We start from the raw sequence: 24,147 nt of genomic DNA on the forward strand, positions 1-24,147 counted from the left end.
AAACGAGAGATGCAGTTCATGAACTGTGTGATCAACAATGGAAAAATGTAGTTAATTGCACTGGAGCCCAATTTTCTTTTCTGTAGAATCGAGAAATTGGACCAGGTGTCTAAGTTGCCTTCAGTGCTTAAAATTTTACAATACAGAGGAAAAACACTTGTAAGACAGAGAACCATGGTATGGGAGCTAAACCCGGTATTCTCATATTGTTAGAAAGATGAGAATAGTTGAGAGTTATTTAACAATACTGAGTATCAAATAAATGCTTTCTTGTACCTTTTGTAAACAACTTGCTCTTAAAAGGTTATTCTTTAGCAGGAAATCCATAATGGGCTTTTATTTTATTTATTTATTTTTTTCTTTTTGGCCTCCCCATGATAATGGAATTCTTGGGCCAGGGATCAGATCTGGGCAGCAGCTGCAACCTAAGCCACAGCTGCGGCAATGACAGATCCTTAACCCACTGCATGGGCCGGAGATTGAACCTGGGTTCCAGTGCTCCCAAGATGCCGTGGATCCCTCCCATTGTGCCACAGTGGGAACTCCCATAATGGGCTTTTAAACATAGAAATTTTGGGGTTTTTTTGTCTTTTTTTAGGGCTGCATCTGAGGCATATGGCAGTTCCCAGCCCAGGGGTTGAATCAGAGCTGTAGCTGCCAGCCTACATCACAGTGACAGCAATGCGGCATCTGAGCCATGTCTGCAACCTACACCACAACTCACGGCAACGCCAGATCCTTAACCCACCGAGTGAGGCCAAGGACTGAACCTGCATCCTCACGGATACTAGTCAGTTTCATTACTGCTGAGCCAGGATGGAACTCCCATAGAAAGTTATTTTTAAAATGAAAATTCTTATGGTTCTCTTATTATTTAATTTTGAGGATTCTATTTAATCTAGTTTAAATTTTCAAAAAAAAAGTTTCCAAAGTCTAATATCACGTTATTCAAAATAGCAGTTTGAAGTATTTGGGAATCCCCAGCTATTTTTATTCTTTTCACTGAAATATTTGAAAATTCAAACATAAGTTGAAAGTCATTCTTTTCTATGGCATTTATTATGACAACAACAAAATACCTGAATGGCCCAATGAGGTGGTACTTGACAGCAATAGAAAATCTTCAGACGTTCCAGTACAGATGTGGTCTTATCCTCAAATTGGTCTGCAAGAGCCTTAAGAACACATATCATAATCAGAATATATATGTGTAATAGCTTTTCAATATAAGCAAGATTCTTATTGCAAAAGTTATACAAATAGACATATAAACCAAAAAAAAAAAAAAGTCACTTTGATAAGGCAGGGGATGTGAGTATTTTCTTGAATTTCTTTACATGTTAAAAAAAAAAAAACTTAAATTTTTTTTTTTTTTTTTTTTTTTTGCCATTTCTAGGGTCGCCCTCACTGCATGTGGAGGTTCCCAGGGTAGGGGTCTAATCAGAGCTGTTGCTGCCGGCCTACACCAGAGCCACAGCAATGCGGAATCGGAGCCGCGTCTGGACCTATACCACAGCTCACAGCAATGCCAGATCTTTAACCCACTGAGCGAGGCCAGGATCGAACCCGCAACCTCATGGTTCCTAGTCGGATTCGTTAACCACTGAACCACGACGGGAACTCCAAACCTTTATATTTAATCAGCATTTACTTAAACACGCACATGAAAAACTTATCAGAGGAGTTCCCTGGTGGCCTAGCAGTTAAGAATCTGGCATGATTACTGCCATGGCATGGGTTCAATCCTTGGCCCAGAACCTTCTGCATGCCATGGGCATGGCCAAAAAAAAAAAAAAAAAAAAAAAACAAAACAAAGTTTAACTTATCAAGAAAACAGTTTTCTTAGTTTCTGTTTGTTTGTTTTTGTTTTTTGCCACACCAGCAGCAGGTGGAAGTTCATGGGCTGGGGACTGAGCCCGAACTGCAGTTGCAACCTGCACCACAGCTGCAGCAACACCAGATCTTCAATGTGCTACAGCTGCAGCACAACGGAACTTCCAGAAAACAGTTTTTTTGTTTACTTATTTTTGCTTTTTCAGGGCCTCACCTGAGTCATATGAAAGTTCCCAGACTAGGAGTCGAATCGGAACTACAGCTGCCAGCCTAGGCCACAGCCAAAGCAACTTGGAATTCAAGCCTCGTCTGGGAAATACACCACAGCTCACAGCAACACCGGATCCCCAACCCACTGAGCGAGGCCAGGGATGGAACCCACATCCTCATGTATACTAGTCAGATACGTTTCCGCTGCACCACAATGGGAACTCCGAAAGTAGTATTTTAAACTGAGGTTTCCTATGATAGTTCTTTCAAAGAACTAGCCTTATTAATCAGTCTTTTTACTTTTTCTAAGAAAAATTGTCCTTCAGCATATCTATGTCACAACCATAATGTCACTTTGACAATGGCACTTTCTAACAGAGATGAGAGAAAAATTATATGAAGAAATTCAGCTAAGTCTTTTTCTTGGAATAAAGTGAAACCTAAGGGTGTGTCTATTTGATCTTGGAGTATGAGTTCTCTTACTGTTCAGCAAGAGGGCCAAAGGGCAGGACACTCATTCATTCGAGACCATCCTCACAGTGCAGTGGGCAGCTTCAACCTGCACGCACTGAGGAATTCCTCTGCTAGGCTGAAATACCTGTACTTTGAACTGAATGCCTGAACTCCCAGGAGCTATGTCAAGAAGCAGACTAAGGAGAGTAAGCTGGCCATCTCGGAGAAAAGGTACCAGGGCCAAATGCAAAGCCAAAGGCCTAGCAGCATCCAGGGGTGTCGTGATGAGCCATCGCAAGGCCGTACATATTAGCATCAAGGTGGATGCAGACACTGGAGCTCCAAGCAAATACATGGACAACAGTCCCATCACCATGATCATCTTCACCGCCTTCTTCATCTGTCATTCAGTTTACAGTTTGTATTTTTTGTTACATACTGAGACCTCTCAACTGAATTATCATGACTTTTTTCACATAATGCAGCACTCAAGTTTTCTTTTTTTGCCAACTGACTAGTTTTCATAAGCTTGTCTTATGAGGATTAGATGGCAACAATACGTCAATGTTAATTTTCTAATGTGAACACCCAAGTGGTGGTATGTAAGAGAGCGACCATGTGTTTGAGGATGATGCAGCACTGTGTTGACAACTTACTTTCCAAAACTTCAGGATACAAAAGACAGTTGGTTCTGCACTTACAAGTCTTCTGTAAGTTTGAAATTTTTTCAAGTTTTTGCAAAGTTAACTTTTAAAATTGAAAATTTCAAAAAAAAAAAAAAAAGTAAGAGATACCAACTTCCTCAGGAGATAAAAAAGGACAAGAATCTAACATATCCCACTAAAGTAAAAGGAGACCGGTTTCTGAGCAGAGAAACTGCTCCTAAACTGAAGGCTGGGGGTGGGGGCTGGGGAAATGAAGTTCTCTATATTATACTAGGTGGGAGATAATATTTGTGAGCCTAAGAATATCCTGCAGAATGAGAAAACACTCATTACATCACTTCTTTGACAATCCAAGATGGTATTCAATCAGATCAGTCAGAACAAACTGAGTCATAACCAGACTCCTAAACTATCTTGGTCAAAATATTTTCAAAGCTTTCTGGACTTACTTCAGAGAAACTTAATAGCAAAAAGGTTGCATGCTTCTGCCCAGAGCTATTTAGTTGTAGGAGAGAAAAGAAGAGAAGAAAAACTTCTAGCTGAAGACATATGGTTGCAATACATAAATAAAAGGTTCAGCAATTACTTCATTAAGGGGGGCAAATTTTTCTTTTTATCAAATTTTTTTCCTTTGGAAAGAAAAAAATAAATAATGCTTATTTAATAATTAAAAGCCAAAAGCAACATTCCAACACTTACTTTTATGAAGTCTTAATTTCATGTAAAGCATTTGATTTTCAAACACAACTCATGACATCTGCTGTAATTACTGCATCTATCAAAAATGTATTAAGCAGGGAGGTCCATCACAGCTCAGTGGAAACTAATCCAACAAGTAACCATGAGGACGTGGGTTCAATCCCTGGCCCGCTTAATGGATTAAGGATCCGGCACTGCCAAGATCTATGGCATAGGTAGCAGACGTGGCTCAGATCCCTCATTGCTGTGCTGTGGCTGTGGCCAGCAGTTGTAGCTCTGATTCAACCCCTAGCCTGGGAACTTCCATATGTTGCAGGTGCAGCCCTAAAAAGCAAAAAAAAAAGAAAAGAAAAGAAAAAGAAAAATATTAAGCAGCCCTCAGTAAGTACGTCCTAACTTATTAATAAATATATTTATTATGTATTTCAGACACTTTTAGATGATCTTAGGCTGTCTCACAGATAATCTCCAAAACAGCAAAGATCACTGGAGAGAGAGTGCAGAAAACTGAGGTTTATTAGAATTTGATACCATAAATAAGCCCCTGCACAAGTATAGTTATGACTTATTAGAACTTGGATAGGCCATGTGTATGACTAAGATTAAAAACAGAATTCTAATTTGTTTTCACTCCTGCACAGAAAATACTTTTACTGCATTAACTATGAAAATGCCCTAAAGAAGACTTACCTCCCTATACAACAAGAATATTAAGTTAATTTGCCTATTTCCTCTACTGAATTCAAACTACTCTATTATTTGCTGACTCCAAATACAAGGACATATTTACAGCTCATCTCTAGGTTATTCAGAGCAGGATTACTTCTGGTGACTCATTCTGAAATAATTTCATTATATTTAAACAAACTAAAGTCCTTTAAGGGGGAAAAAGACCACGGATGAGTGAAGCAGCTGCATTCTGATCAGGTCTACCTCCAAGAGGCAAGTCATCTGAGCAAAAGGGCACCCACTGGAACCAAGAAAAATTAGAAAATTCATTTGCAGAAACACAAACTGAGTAAAAGGCACTGAAGAGGAGAATGAATAATGCAGAGGAATGAATTAGTGACTTGGATGAAAAAGTAATGGAAATCACCCAATCGGGACAGCAGACAGAAAACCAAATGAAAAACCATGAAAGCAATATGAGATCTATGGGATAAAACAAAGCAGGCCAATCTATGCATAATAGGGATTCCAGAAGGAGAAGAAAAACAAAAGGGGACTGAAAATATATTTGAAGAAATCATGTCTGAAAACTTTCCAAATCTAAAGGAAACAGATATCAAGATTCAGGAAGCACAGAGGGCCCCAAACAAGTTGAACCCAAACAGGCCCACACCATGACATATTATAATAAAAATGGCAAAAGTTAAAGATAAAGAGAGGATTCTAAAGGTAGCAAGAAGAAAAAAAATAAAAATAAATAATAATAAAAAAAAAAAGGTAGCAAGAGAAAAGCAAATAAGGGAACTGCCATTAAGGCAACAGCTGATTTCTCTACAGAAACCCAGAAGACAGTGGCAAGATATATTCAAAGTTCTAAAAGGGAAAAATGTACAGCCTAGACTACTCTACCCAGCAAGAATATCACTTAAAATAGAAAGAGAAATAAAGAATTTCTCCAACAAAGAAAAACTAAAAGGGAGCTCCCGTTGTGGCTCAGGAGAAACGAATCTGACCAGCATTCATGAGGACACAGGTTCGATCCCTGGCCTCGCTCCATAGGTTAAGGATTCAGCATTGCCGTAAGCTGTGGTGCAAGTCGCAGATGTGGCTCAGATCTGATGTTGCTGTGGCTGTGGTGTAGGCCAGTGGCTTCAGTTCCGATTGGACCCCTAGCCTGGGAACCTCCATATGGTTCAGGGGAAGTCCTAAAAAGCAAAAAGCAAAAAAAAAAAAAAAAAGAGTGCAGCAATACTAAACCCATTCTAAAAGAAATACTGAAAGGGCTTCTCTAAATAAAAAAAAAAAAAATTAAAAAAAAAAAAGAAGTAAGGAGACATAGGATGGAGGAAATCACAACTGGAAAGCAATCACTTAAGCCACTATACAGATCTACATGGGGGGGGAAAAACTATTGAAAAAGTGACAATAAACACAAGGAACAGCAAAAAGACAAATAGGAAGATGTTAAAAAAGAACTTCAAAATCATAGAATGTGGGGAAGGAAAGTAAGAAAATCTAGACTTTTTTTAAGAATGTGTTTGAGCCTAAAGCAAGCAGATAGATATAGGAAGGGGTTAACATACCTAAAAAAAAGGGCAACCACAAATAAAAACCAAACTTACATTCACAAAAACTAAAAAGAAAACTAAACAAGCATAAAATAACAGGAAATCATCCAACCAAAGAAAGAAAGGAACAAAAGAGAAACATAGAATCAACTGGAAAACAAGGTTTAAAATGGCAATAAATACATATTTATCAATAATAATCTTAAATGTCATTGGACTGAATGCTCCTATCAAAAGACAGAGTGGCAGATTGAATAAAAAAGCAAGAGCCTACAATATGCTGTCTACAAGAGACTCACCTTAGGGCAAAGGACACATATGAATTGAAAGTGACGGATGGGAAAAGATATTTCATGCCAATGGACAAGACAGGAAAGCAGAAGTTGCAATATTCGTATCAGACAAAATAGACCTTAAAATGAAGGCCATAAAAAAAGACAAAGAAGGACACTATTTAATGATAAAAGGATCCATTCAAGAAAAGGGTATTATAATCATCAATATATATGCCCCAAATATAGGAGCGCCCAGATACAACAAATACTAACAGACATAAAAGGAGAAATTGATGGGAATACAATCAGAGTAGGAGACTTTAACACCCCACTCACATCAATGGACAGATTCTCTAGATAGAAAAATCAATAAGGCAACAGAGATCCTAAATGACACAATAAAAAAGTTAGATTTCATTGACAGTTTCAGGACATTACATCCAAAAAAAAAAAATCAGAATATCATTCTTTTCAAGCGCACATGGAACATTCTCAAGGACTGACAACACACTGGGGCACAACACTAACCTCGAAAAATTTAAGAGTATAGAAATTATTTCAAGTATCTTCTCTGACCACAATGGCATGAAACTAGACATCAACCATAGGAAAAGAAATGGGAAAAAACCGACTACATGAAGACTAAACAACATGCTACTAAAAAACCAATGTGTCAATGAGGAAATCAAAAAGGACATTAAACATACCTCAAGACAAATGGTTATGATAATGAAGACACAAGCATTCAAAATCTATGGGATGCTGCAAAACTAGTGCTTAGAGGGAAGTTCACAGTGATACAGGCCTTCCTCAAAAAAGAAGAAAAATCTGAAATCTACAATTTAACCCACCACCTAAATGAATTAGAAAAATAAGAACAAACAAAACCTCAAGTCAGCAGAAGGAAGGAAATCATAAAGGTCACAGAGGAAATCAATAAAATAGGGATTCAAAAAACAATAGAAAAAAATCAATAAAACCAAGAGTTGGTTCTTTGAAAAGGTAAACAAAACTGAAAAACCTCTGGCCAGACTCACCAAGAAGAGGAGAGAAAAACTCCCAAATAAACAAAATAAGAAATGAAAAAGGAGAACTCACAATAGATACTGTAGAAATACAAAAAACCATAAGGGAATACTATGAACAATTACATGCCAACAAATTTGACAACTAGAAGAAATGGACAACTTTCTCGAGACTTACAGCCTGCCAAAACTGATTCAAGAAGAAATAGATCAACTGAACAGACCAATCACTAGAAATGAAATTGAATATGTCATAAAAACACTCCCTACAAATAAAAGTCCAGGACCAGATGGCTTCATAGGCGAATTCTACCAAACATACGAAGAAAAACTTATCCCATCCTTCTTAAACTTTTCCAAAAGGCTGAAAAGAAGGAACACTCCCAAAGACATTCTATGAAGCCGCCATCACCCTAAAAGTAAAACCAAAGATACTGCTAGAAAATTATAGGCCAGTATTTTTGATGAATATAGACATAAAAATTCTCAACAAAATTTTAGCCAATGGAATCCAACAACACATGAAAAAGACCAGTGGGATTCATCCCAGGTTCACAAGGATGGTTCAACATACGTAAATCAATCAAAATCATACACCACATTAACAAAAGAAAATTCAAAAACCACCCGATCATCTCAATAGATGCAGAAAAAGCATTTGACAAAGTCCAACATCCATTCATGATAAAAACTCTTACCAAAGTGGGTATAGAGGGAACATACCTTAACATAATAAAAGTTATTTATGACAAACCCACAGCCAATATAATACTCAACAGAGAAAAGCTGAAAGTCTTTCTGCTAAAATCTGGAACAAGACAAGGATGCCCACTCTCACCACTTTTATTCAACATAGTATTGGAAGTCCTAGCCATAGCAATCAGACAAACAAAATAAAAGGTATCCAAATTGGAAAAGAAGAGGGAAAATTATCACTGTATGCATATGACATGGTACTATATATAGAAAACCCTAAGGACTCCACACAAAAACTATTCAAACTGATCAATGAATTTAGCAAAGTAGCAGGATACAAGATTAACATTCAGAAATCAGTTGCATTTCTGTATACTAAAAATGAAATATTAGAAAAAGAATATAAAAATACAATATCTTAAAAGGAATACAAAAATACAATACCTTAAAATTGCACCCCCAAAAATTAAATACCTAGGAATAAACCTGCCCAAGGAGGTGAAAGACTTATATGCTGAGAACTATAAAACACTAATCGGAGTTCCCATCATGGCACAGCGGAAACGAATCCAACTAGGAACCATGAGGTCTCGCTCAGTGGGTTAAGGATCTGGCATTGCCGTGAACTGTGGTGTAGGTCACAGACGCAGCTCGGATCTGGCGCTGCTGTGGCTATGGCATCGGCCAGTGGCTACAGCTCTGGGAACCTCCATATGCCACCGGTGCAGCCCTAAAAAGGACAAAAGACAAAAGACCAAAACAAAGCAAACATAAAAAAAAAAATTAATCAACAAAATTGAAGACTATTCCATGTTCCTGGGTTGGAAAAATGGCCATGCTATCCAAAGCAATCTACAGATTCAATGCAAACCTTATCAAATTACCCATGACATTTTTCACAGAACTATAACAAACAATCCAAAAATGTATATTGGAACCACAAAAGACCCAGAATTGCCAAAGCAATCCTGAGGAACAAAAACCAAGCAGGAGGCACAACTCTCCCAGACTTCAGGCAATATTACAAAGGTATAGTAATCAAGACAGTGTGATATTGGTACCAAAACAGACATACAGATCAATGAAGCAGAAAGAGACCCAGAAATAAATCCAGATACCTACGGCCAATTAACCTTTGACAAAGGAGGCAAGAAAATGGGAAAAAGACAGTATTTTCAGCAAGTGATGCTGGGAAAACTGGATGGCCTCATGTAAATCAATTAAATTGGAACACATCCTCACACTGTGCACAAAAATAAACTCAAAATGGCTTAAAGACTTAATCGTAAGACACCATCAAACTCTTGGAAGAGAACATAGGCAAAACATTCTCTGACATCAACTGTACAAATGTTTTCTTAGATTGGTCTCCCAAGGTGACAAAAATAAAAGCAAAAATAAACGAATGGAACTTAATCAAACTGACAAGCTTTTGCACAGTAAAGGAAACCGTAAAAAAAAAAAAAAAAAAAAAGACAACTTGTGGAGTGGGAGAAAACAGTTTCAAATGTTGCAACTGACAAGGGCTTAATCTCTAAAATAGACAAACAACTTATACAACTCAACAGCAAAAAAACCAACAACCCAACTGAAAAGTGGGCAAAAAACCTGAATAGACATTTCTCCAAGGAAGATACACAGATGGGCAACAAGTATATGAAAAAAATGCTCAGTATTACTGGTTATTAGAGAAATGCAAATCAAAACTACTATGAAGTATCACCTCACATCAGTCAGAATGGCCATCATTAATAAGTCCACAAATTACAAATGCTGGAGAGGGTGTGTGGAGAAAAGTGAACCCTCTACAGTGTTGGTGGGAATGTAAATTGATACAACCACTATGGAAAACAGTATGGAGGTGCCTCAGAAAACTATAGAACTACCATATGACCCAGCAATCCCACTCTTGGGCATATAACTGGACAAAACTTACCTTGAAAAGACACATGCCCCTATATGTTCATTGCAGCACTATTCACAATAGCCAAGACATGGAAACAACCCAAATATCCATCAACAGATGAATGGATTAAGAAGATGTGGTATATATACACAACGGAATGCTACTCAGCCATAAAAAAAGAACAAAAACGCCATTCGCAGCAGCATGAATGGAACTAGAGACTGTCATACTAAGTAAGTCAGAAAGAGGAAGATAAATATCATATGATATCACTTACATCTAGAATCTAATATATAGCACAAATGAACCTTTCCCCAGAAAAGAAATTCATGGACTTGGAAAACAGACTTGTGATTGCCAAGGGGAAGAGAGGCAGTGGGATGGACTGGCAATCTGGAGTTAAGAGATGCAAACTTGCCTTTAGAATGGATAAGCAGTGAGATCCCGCTGTATAGCACTGGGACTATATCTAGTCACTTATAATGGAGCACGATGGAGGATGATGTGAGAAAAAGAATGTATATATGTATGTATGACTGGGTCACTATGCTGTACAGTAGAAATTGACAGAACACTGTAAATAAATATATAATAGAAAAAATAAAAATAATAAAAAACAAGGTCACTCATCCATGAAACGATTTGCTAATGACCTTTTGCACTTCCAATACTCTCTTAGTATTGGCTTTATCAAGAGTATTTTGTTTAATTTCAAGCATTTGAGGAGGTTGTTAGTTTTAGGCACCATTAGCTGAATGCAAGTATCAGATCTGTTCCTTAGGGGTAGACCGTGCCCAAGTAGTCTGGAAGACAAGGGGGAAGCTAAATCCTAGGAGGATGGAACTGAGTAACATGAAACCTGAGTTTCTATGTGTCTATGCATGGGTATTAACTGGACAGAACCAGTGAGCTCAGAGAGAAACTGGCACTTTGTGCAAGCTTTCACAACAATCCCTGAAATCTGGGTAAATGACCTCTAAAGCAGTGTCCTACCCTTTCCCTTGCTATTTTCTCTCTCTGGTCTCTAAATTCCATGCAGTTCACACCTGAAAGTCTTGGGCACTTGGGTCATAACTTAAAACTGGTATGAGAAGGTGGTCATTAAGGAAGAATGATAACATCAAAAATAGAGAGAGAGAGAGACAGGGAAAGGCTAATATACACTTCATTAATCATTAAGAGTTGAAAGCTAATAGAGTATCCTCTAGGAGGGGGACAAAGAGATGTGGATAAATGGGAAAGAGATGAATGGAGAGTGAGGAATGGTCCAGGGCTCAGTGAGGAGGTGGTGGGGTGCAGGGAGTGGGGATGCGTGGAGAGTTAAGTCACAGAAAATCCAGACATAACTCCTGGGACACAGCAAAGACAACTTCATGAAGAATATTTCAGATGTGAAACTGTTTTCAAGCTTTAAGGTCATTCCCTATTAACGTCCTTTTCTCCCCAAACTCCACCTCAAAGCATTTATACTTTTTCCTTTGAGAAAACACACTTGTGCATGTGGATTCCCTAACCCCACACAATAACAACTCTCCAGCCTTCCAGAGAGGTCAGTGACACCTCTATGGGGAATAGGGAATAAAAGAATAAAACCTCCAAAACAATGATGGGCTTCTCTAGTCAGTGCTGTTTTCAGTAAAGAAAACCTTTCCCTCAAACTAGAGAAGATCAAGACTACATTTTAAAATTAGCACACGAGGAGTTACCCTCATGGCTCAGCTGTAACGAACCCGACTAGTATCCATGAGGACGCGGGTTCAATCCCTGGCCTCACTCAGTGGGTTAAGGATCCGTTGTTGCTGTGAGCTTTGGGGTAGGCGGCAGCTATAGCTCTATTCAACTCCTAGACTGGGAACGTCCATAAGCCGAGGGTGCAGCCCTGAAAAAAAAAAAAAAAAAAGACAAAAGATAAAATAAAATTAGCACATGGAGAATGATTTAGTACAAAAGAACAATTCTGAACAAGGTCTGGTCTGACTTAGACTTTATTTATGTGCTTATATCTAGAAGTATGGCACACATATCTTCAAAAGAATACAGCTAGTCCCTAAGGACCCACACTTTAACTGAAGGGTATTCATTCTTACTTGCATGATATCAAAGTGTTTATCAGCTTTCTGAAGAGCCAAGCGGAAATTAGCTGATAATTTAAAATGTGTGACTGGGTATATGCCAAATCACCTTATTTTGGGCAATGTGTGTGTGTGCTTGTGTGTGTGTGTGTGCACCTACGTGTATGTACAAAGGTGGATTTATTATAAAAATATGTACTTAATCAAATATATCCAACAGTTGGGACGAACAGCCTCTGACAGGAGTCTGCAGTCTTTCAGCTATAATTCACAAACAGATCAGTCAAGCTAACTGCCACCTCAAACTCCCAAGCCTAAGAAAATTTCCAAGAGGAACAAGGGAAATGAGAATTAAAACCTATTAACACACCTAAGTATCAACAACACCATTAAATGTATTATTAACCCAGTTTTACCTCATGTATAGGGAACTGCATGAAAGATTTAAAAAAAAAAAAAAAAAAGGCTCGCCCAAAGTTTAAAGCTATGAAATAGGTGAGTCTGTCTGAATCCAAATAACAAGTTAATAGCTTCATTAAAACCTTAACCTCCTAAGCGAAAATTATCAGATCTGTGAAAATTAAAAGCAGCTTCTCCATAGAAAAATACTGAAAACTCTAATTAACTGGGGTTTTCTCCCCAAGTAAATCCCATAGGACAAGGGTCAGGGTGTGGCCTGGCCAAGAAGATCTCCCATGACTGCTTCCTGTTCCAAAGACTTTTTCGTGTGTTGGTTCATAGGAACTGGGTCTACTAACGAGGGGTGGGAAGGATCTAGACGTCTTTTTGTGAATGCAGAGTGAAGAGATGAACATGAAGCAGAAGTCTTCAAGGAAGCCAGACAGCCATCTCGGAGCATTCCCCTTCGGCACACCTTGGCAGTTCTTAAACTTTTTGGTTTCAGGACTTCTTTAAATGCTTATAAATTACTGAGAGACTCCAAGAGCTCTCGCTTATGTGGGCCATAAGCTATCGATATTTATCATATTGGAAATTAAAACTGAGTGAAATTTAAATATTAATCCATTCTAAAATAATAAAACTATTGCATTTACACACATAGAATGTTCAACCTTTTTAAAAAAAAGTCTTGAAAAGACTGGCAACATCTTACATTTTTGAAACTCTCTTTAATGTCTGGCTTAATAGAGGACAGCTGGACTTTCATACCGGCTTCTGTAGTTAATCTGCTGCAATACAATGGTTTGGTTAAAGTTTATGATGAAAATTTGGCCTCATACAGATAGGCAGTTGGAAAATGGAGAAGTATGTTAATAGGTTTTTCAGTTAACTGTGCATATTATTCTTTGATACTATATCAAAATGCAACATGTGGTACCTTCTTAGAGTTACTTGTAAGGTGAAATTTGAAATCCTATCAATGTTTCTCTGTTACATTAAAGACTGTTACAGTAAAATCCATTGGTCTAAAAAAACAAAAAAAATCCACTCACTGATCCATATTGAACTTTTTTTTTTTAAGGGCCACAGGTGCAGCATATGGAAGGTCCCAGGCTAGGGGTTAAATCAGAGCCACAGCCACGCCAGATCCCAGCCGCATCTGCAACCTACACCACAGCTGAAGGCAACACCAAATCCTTTAACCCACTGAGCGAGGCCAGGGATAGAACTCACATCCTCATGGATACCAGTCAGGTTCTTAAGCTGTTGAGGCACAACGGGAACTCCTGTCTTGAACTTTAAATGGATCTTTTGCCCATGCTTGACGTTTCAACATCATGCATCAATCATTTGGAAAATCATTTCCAAATGCTGACATACTTCACATAATATTAAAATTTAAATGACTAACATACAAAACAGAAATAGACCCAGAGACAGAAAACAAACTTATGGTTATCAAATGGAGAGGGGGGTAGGGATAAATTAGGAGTTAATATATATACACTACTATATACAAAATAGAAAACTACAAGGACCTACTACGTAGCACAGGGAAATCTACTCAGTATTTTATAATAATCTATAAGAAATTGAAAAATAATATACATATATATATGATTCACTCTGCTGTATACCTGAAACTAACACAATATTATAAATCAACTATACGTCAATAAAAAATCACATAGTAATCTATTATTATATTAACCAATTATTATACTCATAAAATTAATACATTTTATTATAAAAGTAAAAATAATTAAAAATTACATGCATTAATATCACCAACAACCTCACAAGAAAAATCTCATCACAGTACTTCCAGGTTTGGGAAGCTGTCAAGTTCATAACTGCAAACACAAGTTTTCCCAAAGTTTCATTTTTTTCTTAAAAGCTCAAAATTTTATCACTGATAACAGATACTGTCAATTATTTTCCTCGAAGTGATGAGTTCAACCCATTCATTTTTGAGAAAATTTCTGTTGAATACCCCTAGTTTGTTAGTAGTTCTTCCAAGTAAAAATAGTGCTCCATGCGAAAAGCAGCTAGTTCAGCTCTTTCTTGAGACAACCACTGTGCTTCGGCATGCAGCCCAAGTGCTTTGCAAGTACTTCCCAGTTCATCATGCAGAATATTAAAAAGCACACTGTCAAGGGTAAAGACTTAATAACATTTACTGCTTAATCAAAGACAATCATAATCAGTAGTTCCCTGGTGGCCTAAGTGGTTAAGGAATTGGCATTGTCATTGCTGTGGCTCAGGTTCAATTTCTGGCCTGAGGACACCTGCATGCCATGGATGTGAAACAAGCAAACAAAAACAAAAAAGTCCCCACATTCATAGATGAAACTGTCTTTTTTTCTTTTTTTAGCTACACGTGTGTGGCATCGAGGCATGGGATGACTACCAGCCTTGGTTTGGGTTCAGGGGCCAACAGTTTGACCAACCCCCCCCCGCCAATAGCTTCCACTGATTCAATATCAACACTGTTTCAAAGACAGCTGTGTCCTGCAGACACTATGCAAGGTCTGGGGAGCTTCTTGGCTCCACAATCACCCTTCGAGAACCACTGTCTGAGAACTGGGAGATGCATATCTTCTCATGCCTTCCCCAGACCCCAGCCACCTCCAACTTTCCCCCAAAGCTTCTTCAGGGGGCCAGGCTTAATAGTTAGGGGCATACTTAAAAGTCCTTTTTTATTATCTTGTCTTAAAAGATTAGGAAATGAGAACACAAGTCAGTCATCTTACAATGTGCAAGTATTCTAAGAGTGCAAAGAATAACAAATATTTATTATTAATACCTAAGTGGTGAGTCCCCATTGCAGCTCAGTGGTAACAAACCCAACTAGCAACCATAAGGATGCAGGTTCGATCCTTGGCCTTGCTCAGTGGGTTAAGGATCCAGTGTTGCCGTGAGCTGTGGTGTAGGTCGCAGATGCTACTCGGATCTGGCATTGCTGTGGCTGTGGTATATGCCGGCAGCTGCAGCTCCAATTAGACCCCTGGCCTGGGAACGTCCGTATGCCACAGGAGCAGCCCTAGAATGTTTTGAATTCCTAGTAACATCCTTTTTAAAAAGGTTCAAGTAGTTAAGTCTAATAGTAATTACACCCTACTTTCTCAAGCAATCTCAGGCAGATGCAAAGCACCTGTTCCTCAGCAAGCTCAATGACACCTGGCCTGAGTCTGTGGCCCTGGTAACACTCACCTCTAAGTTCCTTTGGGCACTCAGCCCTCTGTTAAATCACAATGATGGCCTCCAGGCCTTGGTAAATGCCTTTTGCCTCTGTTCTCAATGTACTTGGGTGTGAGAAAGAAAAACATCTGGCGCTACGAAAGATTAACAGCCTACCTCTGCGTAAGACAGCCTCTTCCAAAAATGCCCATAATCACCACTCCCATCAGACCCCAAATTTCTGAGGGCTGGGCTGAAGAGCTATCTTTGTTTTGTTTTTCGATTTTTTTTTTTTTTTAAAGGGCCGAACCCACGGCATATGGAGGTTCCCAGGCCAGAGGTCGAATCGGAGCTACAGCTTCCGGCCTATACCACAGCCACAGCAATGCCAGATCTGAGCCCGTCTCTGTGACCTATACCGTAGCTCATGGCAACGCTGGATCCTTAACCCACTGAGCGAGGCCAGGGATCAAACCTGCATCCTCATAGATACTTGTCAGATTTGTTTCCACTGTACCACAATGGGAACTCCCTGAAGAGCTATCTTTGAATAAGCACCTTGGAAGTGGTTCATATGCTCAGGCAAGTCTGGGAAATGTTGCACGAGGCTGTTAAGATGTACACAGGGTGCTGTTCCAGGGAAAACCAATGTCTTGGTACAATCAACACAATCTGACTCTGCATGCTCTGACTAGAATCTTGCTGAAGTTATAGCATTTAGTGCCTTGAGAGGTGTGCTTTCAGTGGGTGTACTTTATGCCATCCTACTAGGAAGTTCCTCTGCTATCACCCAATTTTCATGGTTCTGTAACTTTCTAGGATTGACAAAAAATTTCACTACAAATAATGAAGTTTATGCTGTGTATCGCTTCTTCCTTCCTTTACCTCACCAATCTATGAACTAAGCATTGCCTATTTTTCACTAATCTATTACCATGAAACTCACATCCTAGTTCGGCCCATCGGCCCCCCCCTGGGCACAGGACCACATCCTGATAGATACAGTATGCACCCCATTCCCTTCCTTTCACTTAAGTTGTAGGCCTTATGATGCTGAGTTCTGCCACCGAGCCCTTTTGTACAAAAGCCTCTATTCACTTCTTCCTGCCTATGCTGGTTCAACCCCTTTCCTCCAGATGACGCCAAGTCTTACACTGATAGCTTCTTTCTCACAGCTTCTTTAGAAGAGTTCGGCATGGTGAAACAAAGAATGGACTTCGAAAGCCAAGGCAGACCTGGTTTGAATTCTAATCCAGCTATAAGACCTAGGGTAAGTCTCTCAAATTTTCTGTGCTTCAGTTTCTTTGTCCGTAAAGATATAAATAGTGCCCACTTCCTAGGATTATTTAGCACCTGGCATATAAGTGCTCAGTAAATGGTAGTAACTATACACAGTTTTGAATAAGCAGTAATAACTGTAATTATTCCAAAAAAAATAAAAGCACAGCTATAGTCACAGGAGCAATTCTGGTATATTTTTCAATAACTTTCAAATGCTGCATGTGGTTATTATCCCAGGTGAAGTACAGAGCCAGAATGGAAGACACGATTTCATATCTCAGATACATGAAAAGCTCAATGGAAGACTGGCATGCTAAATGTGAAACACTTTAATTATCCCAATGTTTTTAGATTTTCTAGGTAGTAATTTTTTCACTTTTTTTTTTTTTTTTTTTTTTTTTTTGGCTGTGCCTTTGGCATTTGGAAGCTCCTAGGCCAGGGATCAAATCCAAGCCACAAGAGCAACCCGAGCCACAGCAGTGACAACTCCAGATCCCTAACCCCTGGAGCCACAAGGGAATGCCAATGATTGCTTTCAGTGAGTTAGGAAAGATTAGGCAGTTCTATTTTCTTGTACCTAGACTTCCACTCCACTAAAATGAGGACAATAATAACCATCAACATTTACTGAAGGAATACTACGTGCCAGGCAGTATTTCAAGCATTTCATGTATATGAGCTCATTTAATCCCTCAATATCTGAATGAGATGGACATTACTGCTCTCTCCACCCTCCAGGCACAGGAAGTGAAGCACAAGAGGTGAGGGGGCTTAGCCTTGGCCACAGTACATGATCCCTCTTCCTCTTGGACTGTGAGGTCTAGGGACAATGAAATCGGGTGCTTTTCTGACAGCAGACATTCTAACACTGAAGCAGGCAGAGAAAATCAGATAGATGAGAACAAGGGTGAGAAGAAAGAGAAAGACTTAATCACCTGATTGAGCCCTGAATCCAGCTATCTCTGGGTTGGGAATACCCCTAGACTTCCCAGTTATAACACCCAACAAATTGCCCTTTTTACAGCCAATGTGAATTGGGTTTCTGTCCCTTCTAACTAAAAAATTCTTTGAGACCGGTTTTTGAGTTGTACTGAAACAGAAGTATAGAGTCTTGAAAAGCTCTAAATTTCAATCTGTCCTGATGTTTAGGAAAAGAATATTTTAAAAAAGTATAAAAATCAAATGATATTACAAACACCTGATATTTAGGAAAAGGACACTCAAAGTAAGTATAAAAATCAAATGCAATTTCTCAAATTTGAAGCCATATCCCCTCACTGGGCCAAGGTCAGCTTGAATGACTAGATCACATGCTCCTCTCCACCTCCCATCCTCTGTCAGTGCCTCCAGAATGGCAGCCTCTATTCTCCGCTCACTAAAATAGCCAAATATCAAGGTCAATACCAAGTCTGCTAAGTATAATATATGTGGACATGCTTCCATGAAGAAGATATGAGAAAATATAACACAACACATGCATATTCTGAGACACCCAATCATAAGAGAGAAGTCTGCAATGCGTAGCCAATGACCAGCTTATAATATAGAGGAAAAGCTTTTTGTTTTTTGGTATACTGGGAAATATAGAGTGAACATATTTCCAGTTTATGAAGTAGTTAATTCATGGACTCCAGCGTCTTATCACTTCTTCTAATGACATAAAGGGTAGTGATATGTGCATGTAGTTAATCATTCTGGAGGAACTCTGTAAGAAAAAGCTGACATTCCTTTATCTCTTCCCCCACCCCCCTCAAAAAAAAAAAACTAAACTGAATTACTACCCTCTGTAACCTCTACGTTACTCTCAGTGTGATCACAGTAACTGCCCTGTTCCTGTTAGCTTTGGCACTAGGCTGAAGATTACACTGGAATGATATTAGAAAGGCTGGTCTCTACAGCTCTCAGATTGCTAAAGTGCCAAATGAAAGTATAATCTTCAATTTAGCTAACTTAGTTATTCCTGATAATAAGTAGGTAATTCAAAACTGATTTTCTTTTTTTTTTTTGGATGAGACATGGCATAGTGGGGTGGGGGAGAAGCTACATGAAGAATAGATAGATAGATAAACAGACAAAGTATTTTATATTCCACTGGTAAAAAGCATGGTATAAATAGATAGAACATTCCACAAACATCCACTAAGTGCCTATTCTGAATATATAAAAGTGAGTAAAACATAGAACATGACCCCTCAAAAAGCTCACATTCTAGCTGTGAAGATGAAAAGTTTCCAAGTAAACTATAATTTAGTAAATGCTAAAATACAGTATTATGAACAGATGTTCTAAAAACGCTCATTTAAAAGTTGTGACATCTCAATTGGCTTCCACAGGTAAGAAAGTCAAAGTGCAGTATGAACAGTCTCCAGTGACAAGAAAATGCTACAATCCCGAATTCCAATTCAATGCAATCTCTTCCAGAAGTTCAAGGGTGAAGGGAAAGATTCCTGCTGCACAATCATCTCAAGAAGCACAACGACCTGCACAAAGGCAGACCTTTGCTATCGAAATTCACATTCTGCATCAGCAAAATTATTTCAATAATAAACATATAAATAACCTAACATTAACCCTCAATGACTGAACTGAGTTTAACACTAACATGAACATTATTAGACAATTCTTCGGGGAGGCAATAACTTCAACAAACAGTACTATCAAACTCTGAATCAGAGGAATTGGCAAAAGTGCAGATTATGAGCTAAATGGCTCAACAAGTGACAGAAAATTAGACAAACAGTGCATTCATCTTGTCCCATGATCTAATTTCCAAACTTTCTGCGTTGGGGAGTGAAAAGGTTTTCTCTGATTTTCCCTGTAGAAGCAGAAATAACAAGAGTGTCATTCTGTTGTATGGGCAGAGAGGTACACCACCCCCTTCTTAATGCAGCATTTGGGCAGCAAGATGAAGAGACTCCAAATAAAGTAAGGCCAAGACAGGCGCAAAGTGCTGGGGCATGACGATGTGGCGCTTTCTTGAAATCCATTTTCCCCAGGCAAAGCTCATTCGTGTTACTTGATACCTAAAAGCATCACCTGCACACAATTTAGAGAATCATAGAGGTTTCAAATGGAAAATATATGTTATATACACTTACAAACAAGTTTACCTCTGTACTTGTTAAGTTTAATTTGCTGCTACAGAAGAAAAATATTTGATGACCTGGTTATGATAAAACCAAAGTTCACGGAAGAGATGGATGCAAAGCAAATCATTTCTAAGTCAATACGTCTTCATTAATAAATGAATGTTTTCTAGTACTATTAGTATTAAAAAGGTCGAAACTCTGAACAAATGACAACAAAATATTTAAACCATTTTCCAAAATGGAAAAAAACACAATTATAGTGTAGTCTTCTTGAACAAACAACTACATACTTATTTTAATTAAATGTGTGTGTTTGATCATCTTAACACTTTGGTCATTTCAACACTTCACCGGTTGGCGTGAAATGAATTTTTAAGAAATAAAATTCAACACAATAGCAGCAATTCATCATGAATAAAAGAAGATGCTGATCATGAAACTACATCTTCACCTTCCTTACTTCTGTTGGGCCCAGCTGCAGGGAGGGGCTCAGCAACTGCCTCAGGCTTTAGTTGTTCCACAGTCCCAGCCCCAGCCACAGAGAGCAGCTGGCCTGAGGTCATGCCCTGCCTCATGCCACCCTCCAGTGTGGGAGGGGGGAGGGGAAGGTAAAGGGTACACTCAGGTGGGAAATACCCTGGACTGTGCTGGGCCTGCACCTCAGTGTGACTTCTTCCTCAACCTAATCCCACTTTCTCCTCTTCAACAGGAACTGGAACTTAACCAATACCTTACACTCCTAGCTTTGTCTCACTGTTGTGGAGGAAGTGACCTGTGACAATAATATCAAGGAAACCTGACATAAGATGATAATTAGTGAAAAGACATAAAATTATTAAAATGATATGTGACAAGCAGCTGGGCACATACTAGGTCCTCAATAAAACATTTGCTGATTCAAACACTGTAGAAAGAAAAGCAAAAGGACATGGTAACTGAACAGTCTTTTGCTGAGAGTGGAGATGAAAAAGAGAATGCAGTGGAAAGTAATACCAAGACAAACCATCTGGGCCTGGGAACTGAAGCTCTTTGAAGTGAAAGACTACTTATGAATTATATCAGTATACCCAGGACCTAATATAGTACCTGGAACATACCAAGAATTCAATAAATGTTTGCCAACCAGGGAGTTAGTATATTCATAGTAACTTGGTAATCCTCATACTGGTTATCAAACTATACCTAGAAAAGATCTGGAATAGAGTATGTTAGGTTTTTCTTCACGGTTTTTTTTGTTGTTGTTTGGTTTTTTGGGGTTTTTTTTGTTTTTTGTTTTTTTGGGTTTTTTTTTTTTTTTTTTTTTTTTTTTTTGCTTTTTAGGGCTGCACATGTGGCATATGGAAGTTCCCAGATAGGGATAGAATCAGAGATACAGCTGCTAGCCTACACCACAGCCACAGCCAAGCCAGATCTGAGCTGCATCATGACCTACACCACAGCTCAAGCAACAGCAGATTCTTAACCCACTGAGTGAGGCCAGGGATCAAACTTACATCCTCATGGATACTAGTTGGGCTCTAACCCAATGCAGGTGGGCTATTTCTAAAAAAAATAATTTTCAAAGCTCTTAAAGACTGATTAAAAATTTTTAAAAAGACCAATTTTTAAAGTGTTCCATGGTTTGGTTTCCTGACTTCTCTCAGTCTTTGAAAAATAATCATTTTAAACATTTTTTTTCTCAAGATATTTAAATTTAAGCAGCCTACATTCCCATCAACAGTGCAGGAGGGTTCCCTTTTCTCCACACCCCCTCCAGCAAGTGTTATTTGTGGACTCATTAATGATGGCCATTCCGACTGGTGTGAGGTGGTATCTCATGGCAGTTTTGATTTGCATTTCTCTAATAATTAGGGATGTTGAGCCTTTTTTCATGTGTTGTTGGCCATCTGTATATCTTCCTTGGAAAAATGTCTATTCAGATCTTTTGCCCATTTTTCAATTGGGTTGTTGGCTTTTTTTTTTTTTTTTTTTTTTTTTTTTGCTGTTGAGTTGTATAAGTTGCTTGTATATTTTAGAGATTAAGCCCTTGTCAGTGGCATAATTTGAAATTATTTCTCCCATTCTGTAAATTGTCTTTTTTTAATTTTGGTTTCCTTTGCTATGCAAAAGCTTGTCCGTTTGATTAGGTCCCATTGGTTTATTTTTGCTTTTATTTCTATTGCTTTGGGAGACTGACCTGGCAAAACATTTGTAAGGTTGATGTCAGAGAATGTTTTGCCTATGTTTCTTCCAGGAGTTTGATGGTGTCTTGTCTTATATTTAAGTCTCTAAGCCATTTTGAGTTTATTTTGGTGCGTGGTGTGAGGGTGTGTTCTAGTTTCATTGACTTACATGCAGCTGTCCAGGTTTCCTAGCAATACTTGCTGAAAAGACTGTCTTTTTCCCATTTTATGTTCTTGCCTCCTCTGTCAAAGATTAATTGACCATAGGTGTCTGGGTTTATTTCTGGGTTCTATATTCTGTTCCATTGGTCGGTCTGTCTGTTTTGATACCAGTACCACACTGTCTTGATGACTGTGGCTTTGTAATATGGCCTGAAGTCTGGGAGAGTTATGCCTCCTGCCTGGTTTTTGTTCCTCAGGATTGCTTTGGCAATTCTGGGTCTTTTACGGTTCCACTATGGAAAACAGTATGGAGGTACCTTAGAAAACTATACATAGAACAACCATATGATCCAGCAATCCTACTCTTGGGCATCCATCAACAGATGACTGGGTTAGGAAGATGTGGTACATATATACACAATGGAATACTACTCAGCCATAAAAAAGAATAAAATAATCCTATTTGCAGCAACATGGATGGAACTAGAGATTCTCATACTGAGTGAAGTCAGTCAGAAAGAGAAAGGCAAATACCATATGATATCACTTATATCTGGAATCTAATATATAGCACAAAGGAACCTTTCCACAGAAAAGAAAATCATGGACTTGGAGAATAGACTTGTGGTTGCCAAGAGGGAGGGGGAGGGAGTGGGGTGGATTGGGAGCTTGGGATTAATAGATGTAAACTATTGCCTTTGGAGTGGTTTAGCAATGAGATGCTGTGTAGCACTGGGAACTATGTCTAGTCACTTACTATGGAGCATGATAATTGAGAAAATAGAATGTATACATGTATGTGTAACTGGGTCACCATGCTGTATAGTAGAAAAAAAAATTGTATTGGGGAAATAACAATAAAAATTTTTTTTTTAATTTAAGCAGCCATACAAAAAATGTTTTATGAGCTTTACTACCTTTCATTTTAATTTCAATTTCAAATTAAATGATTTATCTAAACTAGGACAATAAACCAAGTACATCATCACTTAGATTTATCTCTCATTTCCACCCATACTGAACTTTTCTCAGTTAGTAGGCCTAGCAAAGCACTCTCTACTAAGGTCTCCACTTCTATTGTCACCAATATACGCTGTACAGTGCTCCAAAGTTCTCTCAAGGTTTCTCTTATTGAGAAGGAAAAATCCAAACTCTTTAGCCACACATAAGAAACGGAGGATCAGCCTTTCCAGCATTACCTCACACTGCTCTCCAACACAAACCAGACTGACATGAACTAGGCTGAATTCTCTTTATTCTCCATACACACCAAATGTATTCCTCCTTTCTGGGCCACTCTCCCTCCTTCCCACCACCCAGCACTGCAGACTGTACCAAGTTGTATTTAATGGGACTATTTAGTAAACCTGAACATACTTCACTCAGTATTATTTTAAATCTCACTATTTCTGACAGTGTCCTCAGTTTAAAATCTAACACAAGACCCATTAAACTAAAAAATGTCTGGACCTAGGACATGCACCGAACTTGCCTTCATCGCTGAGACGCTGGGCAGGAGCTGCCCCTAAACAACTAGAGACTAACTAAGGACCAGGGCCAGCCTGGTACTTACAAGATACACATTCCTAAACCAAGTGAACTTTTCTCTTGAACTAGAATATAAATATGTTTGTTTTCCTTTTAAGATAAACTTTTTATTTTGGAGTAGTTTCAGATTTACAGAAATTTTTTAAAATTCTCTCTCAATACTAGACAGAGTCCCTATATACTCTTCATCCAATTTCTCCTAATGTTAATAAATTACCTAATCATAACATATTTTTCAGAGTTCCATGGTAG

General features: G+C 38.5%; 1 protein-coding gene across 1 annotated transcript in view; it reads right to left on the bottom strand.

The window, feature by feature from the left end:
• TTC27 (tetratricopeptide repeat domain 27) overlaps window positions 1-24,147 on the bottom strand; it is a 176,923-nt gene that overhangs the window by 69,059 nt on the left and 83,717 nt on the right. The window contains 1 exon segment of the mRNA XM_021087655.1: window positions 1,080-1,175. Coding sequence (XP_020943314.1) covers window positions 1,080-1,175 — 96 coding nt within the window.

Source organism: Sus scrofa, chromosome 3 (assembly GCF_000003025.6).
Source record: "Sus scrofa isolate TJ Tabasco breed Duroc chromosome 3, Sscrofa11.1, whole genome shotgun sequence".
Taxonomy (NCBI): Eukaryota; Metazoa; Chordata; class Mammalia; order Artiodactyla; family Suidae; genus Sus; species Sus scrofa.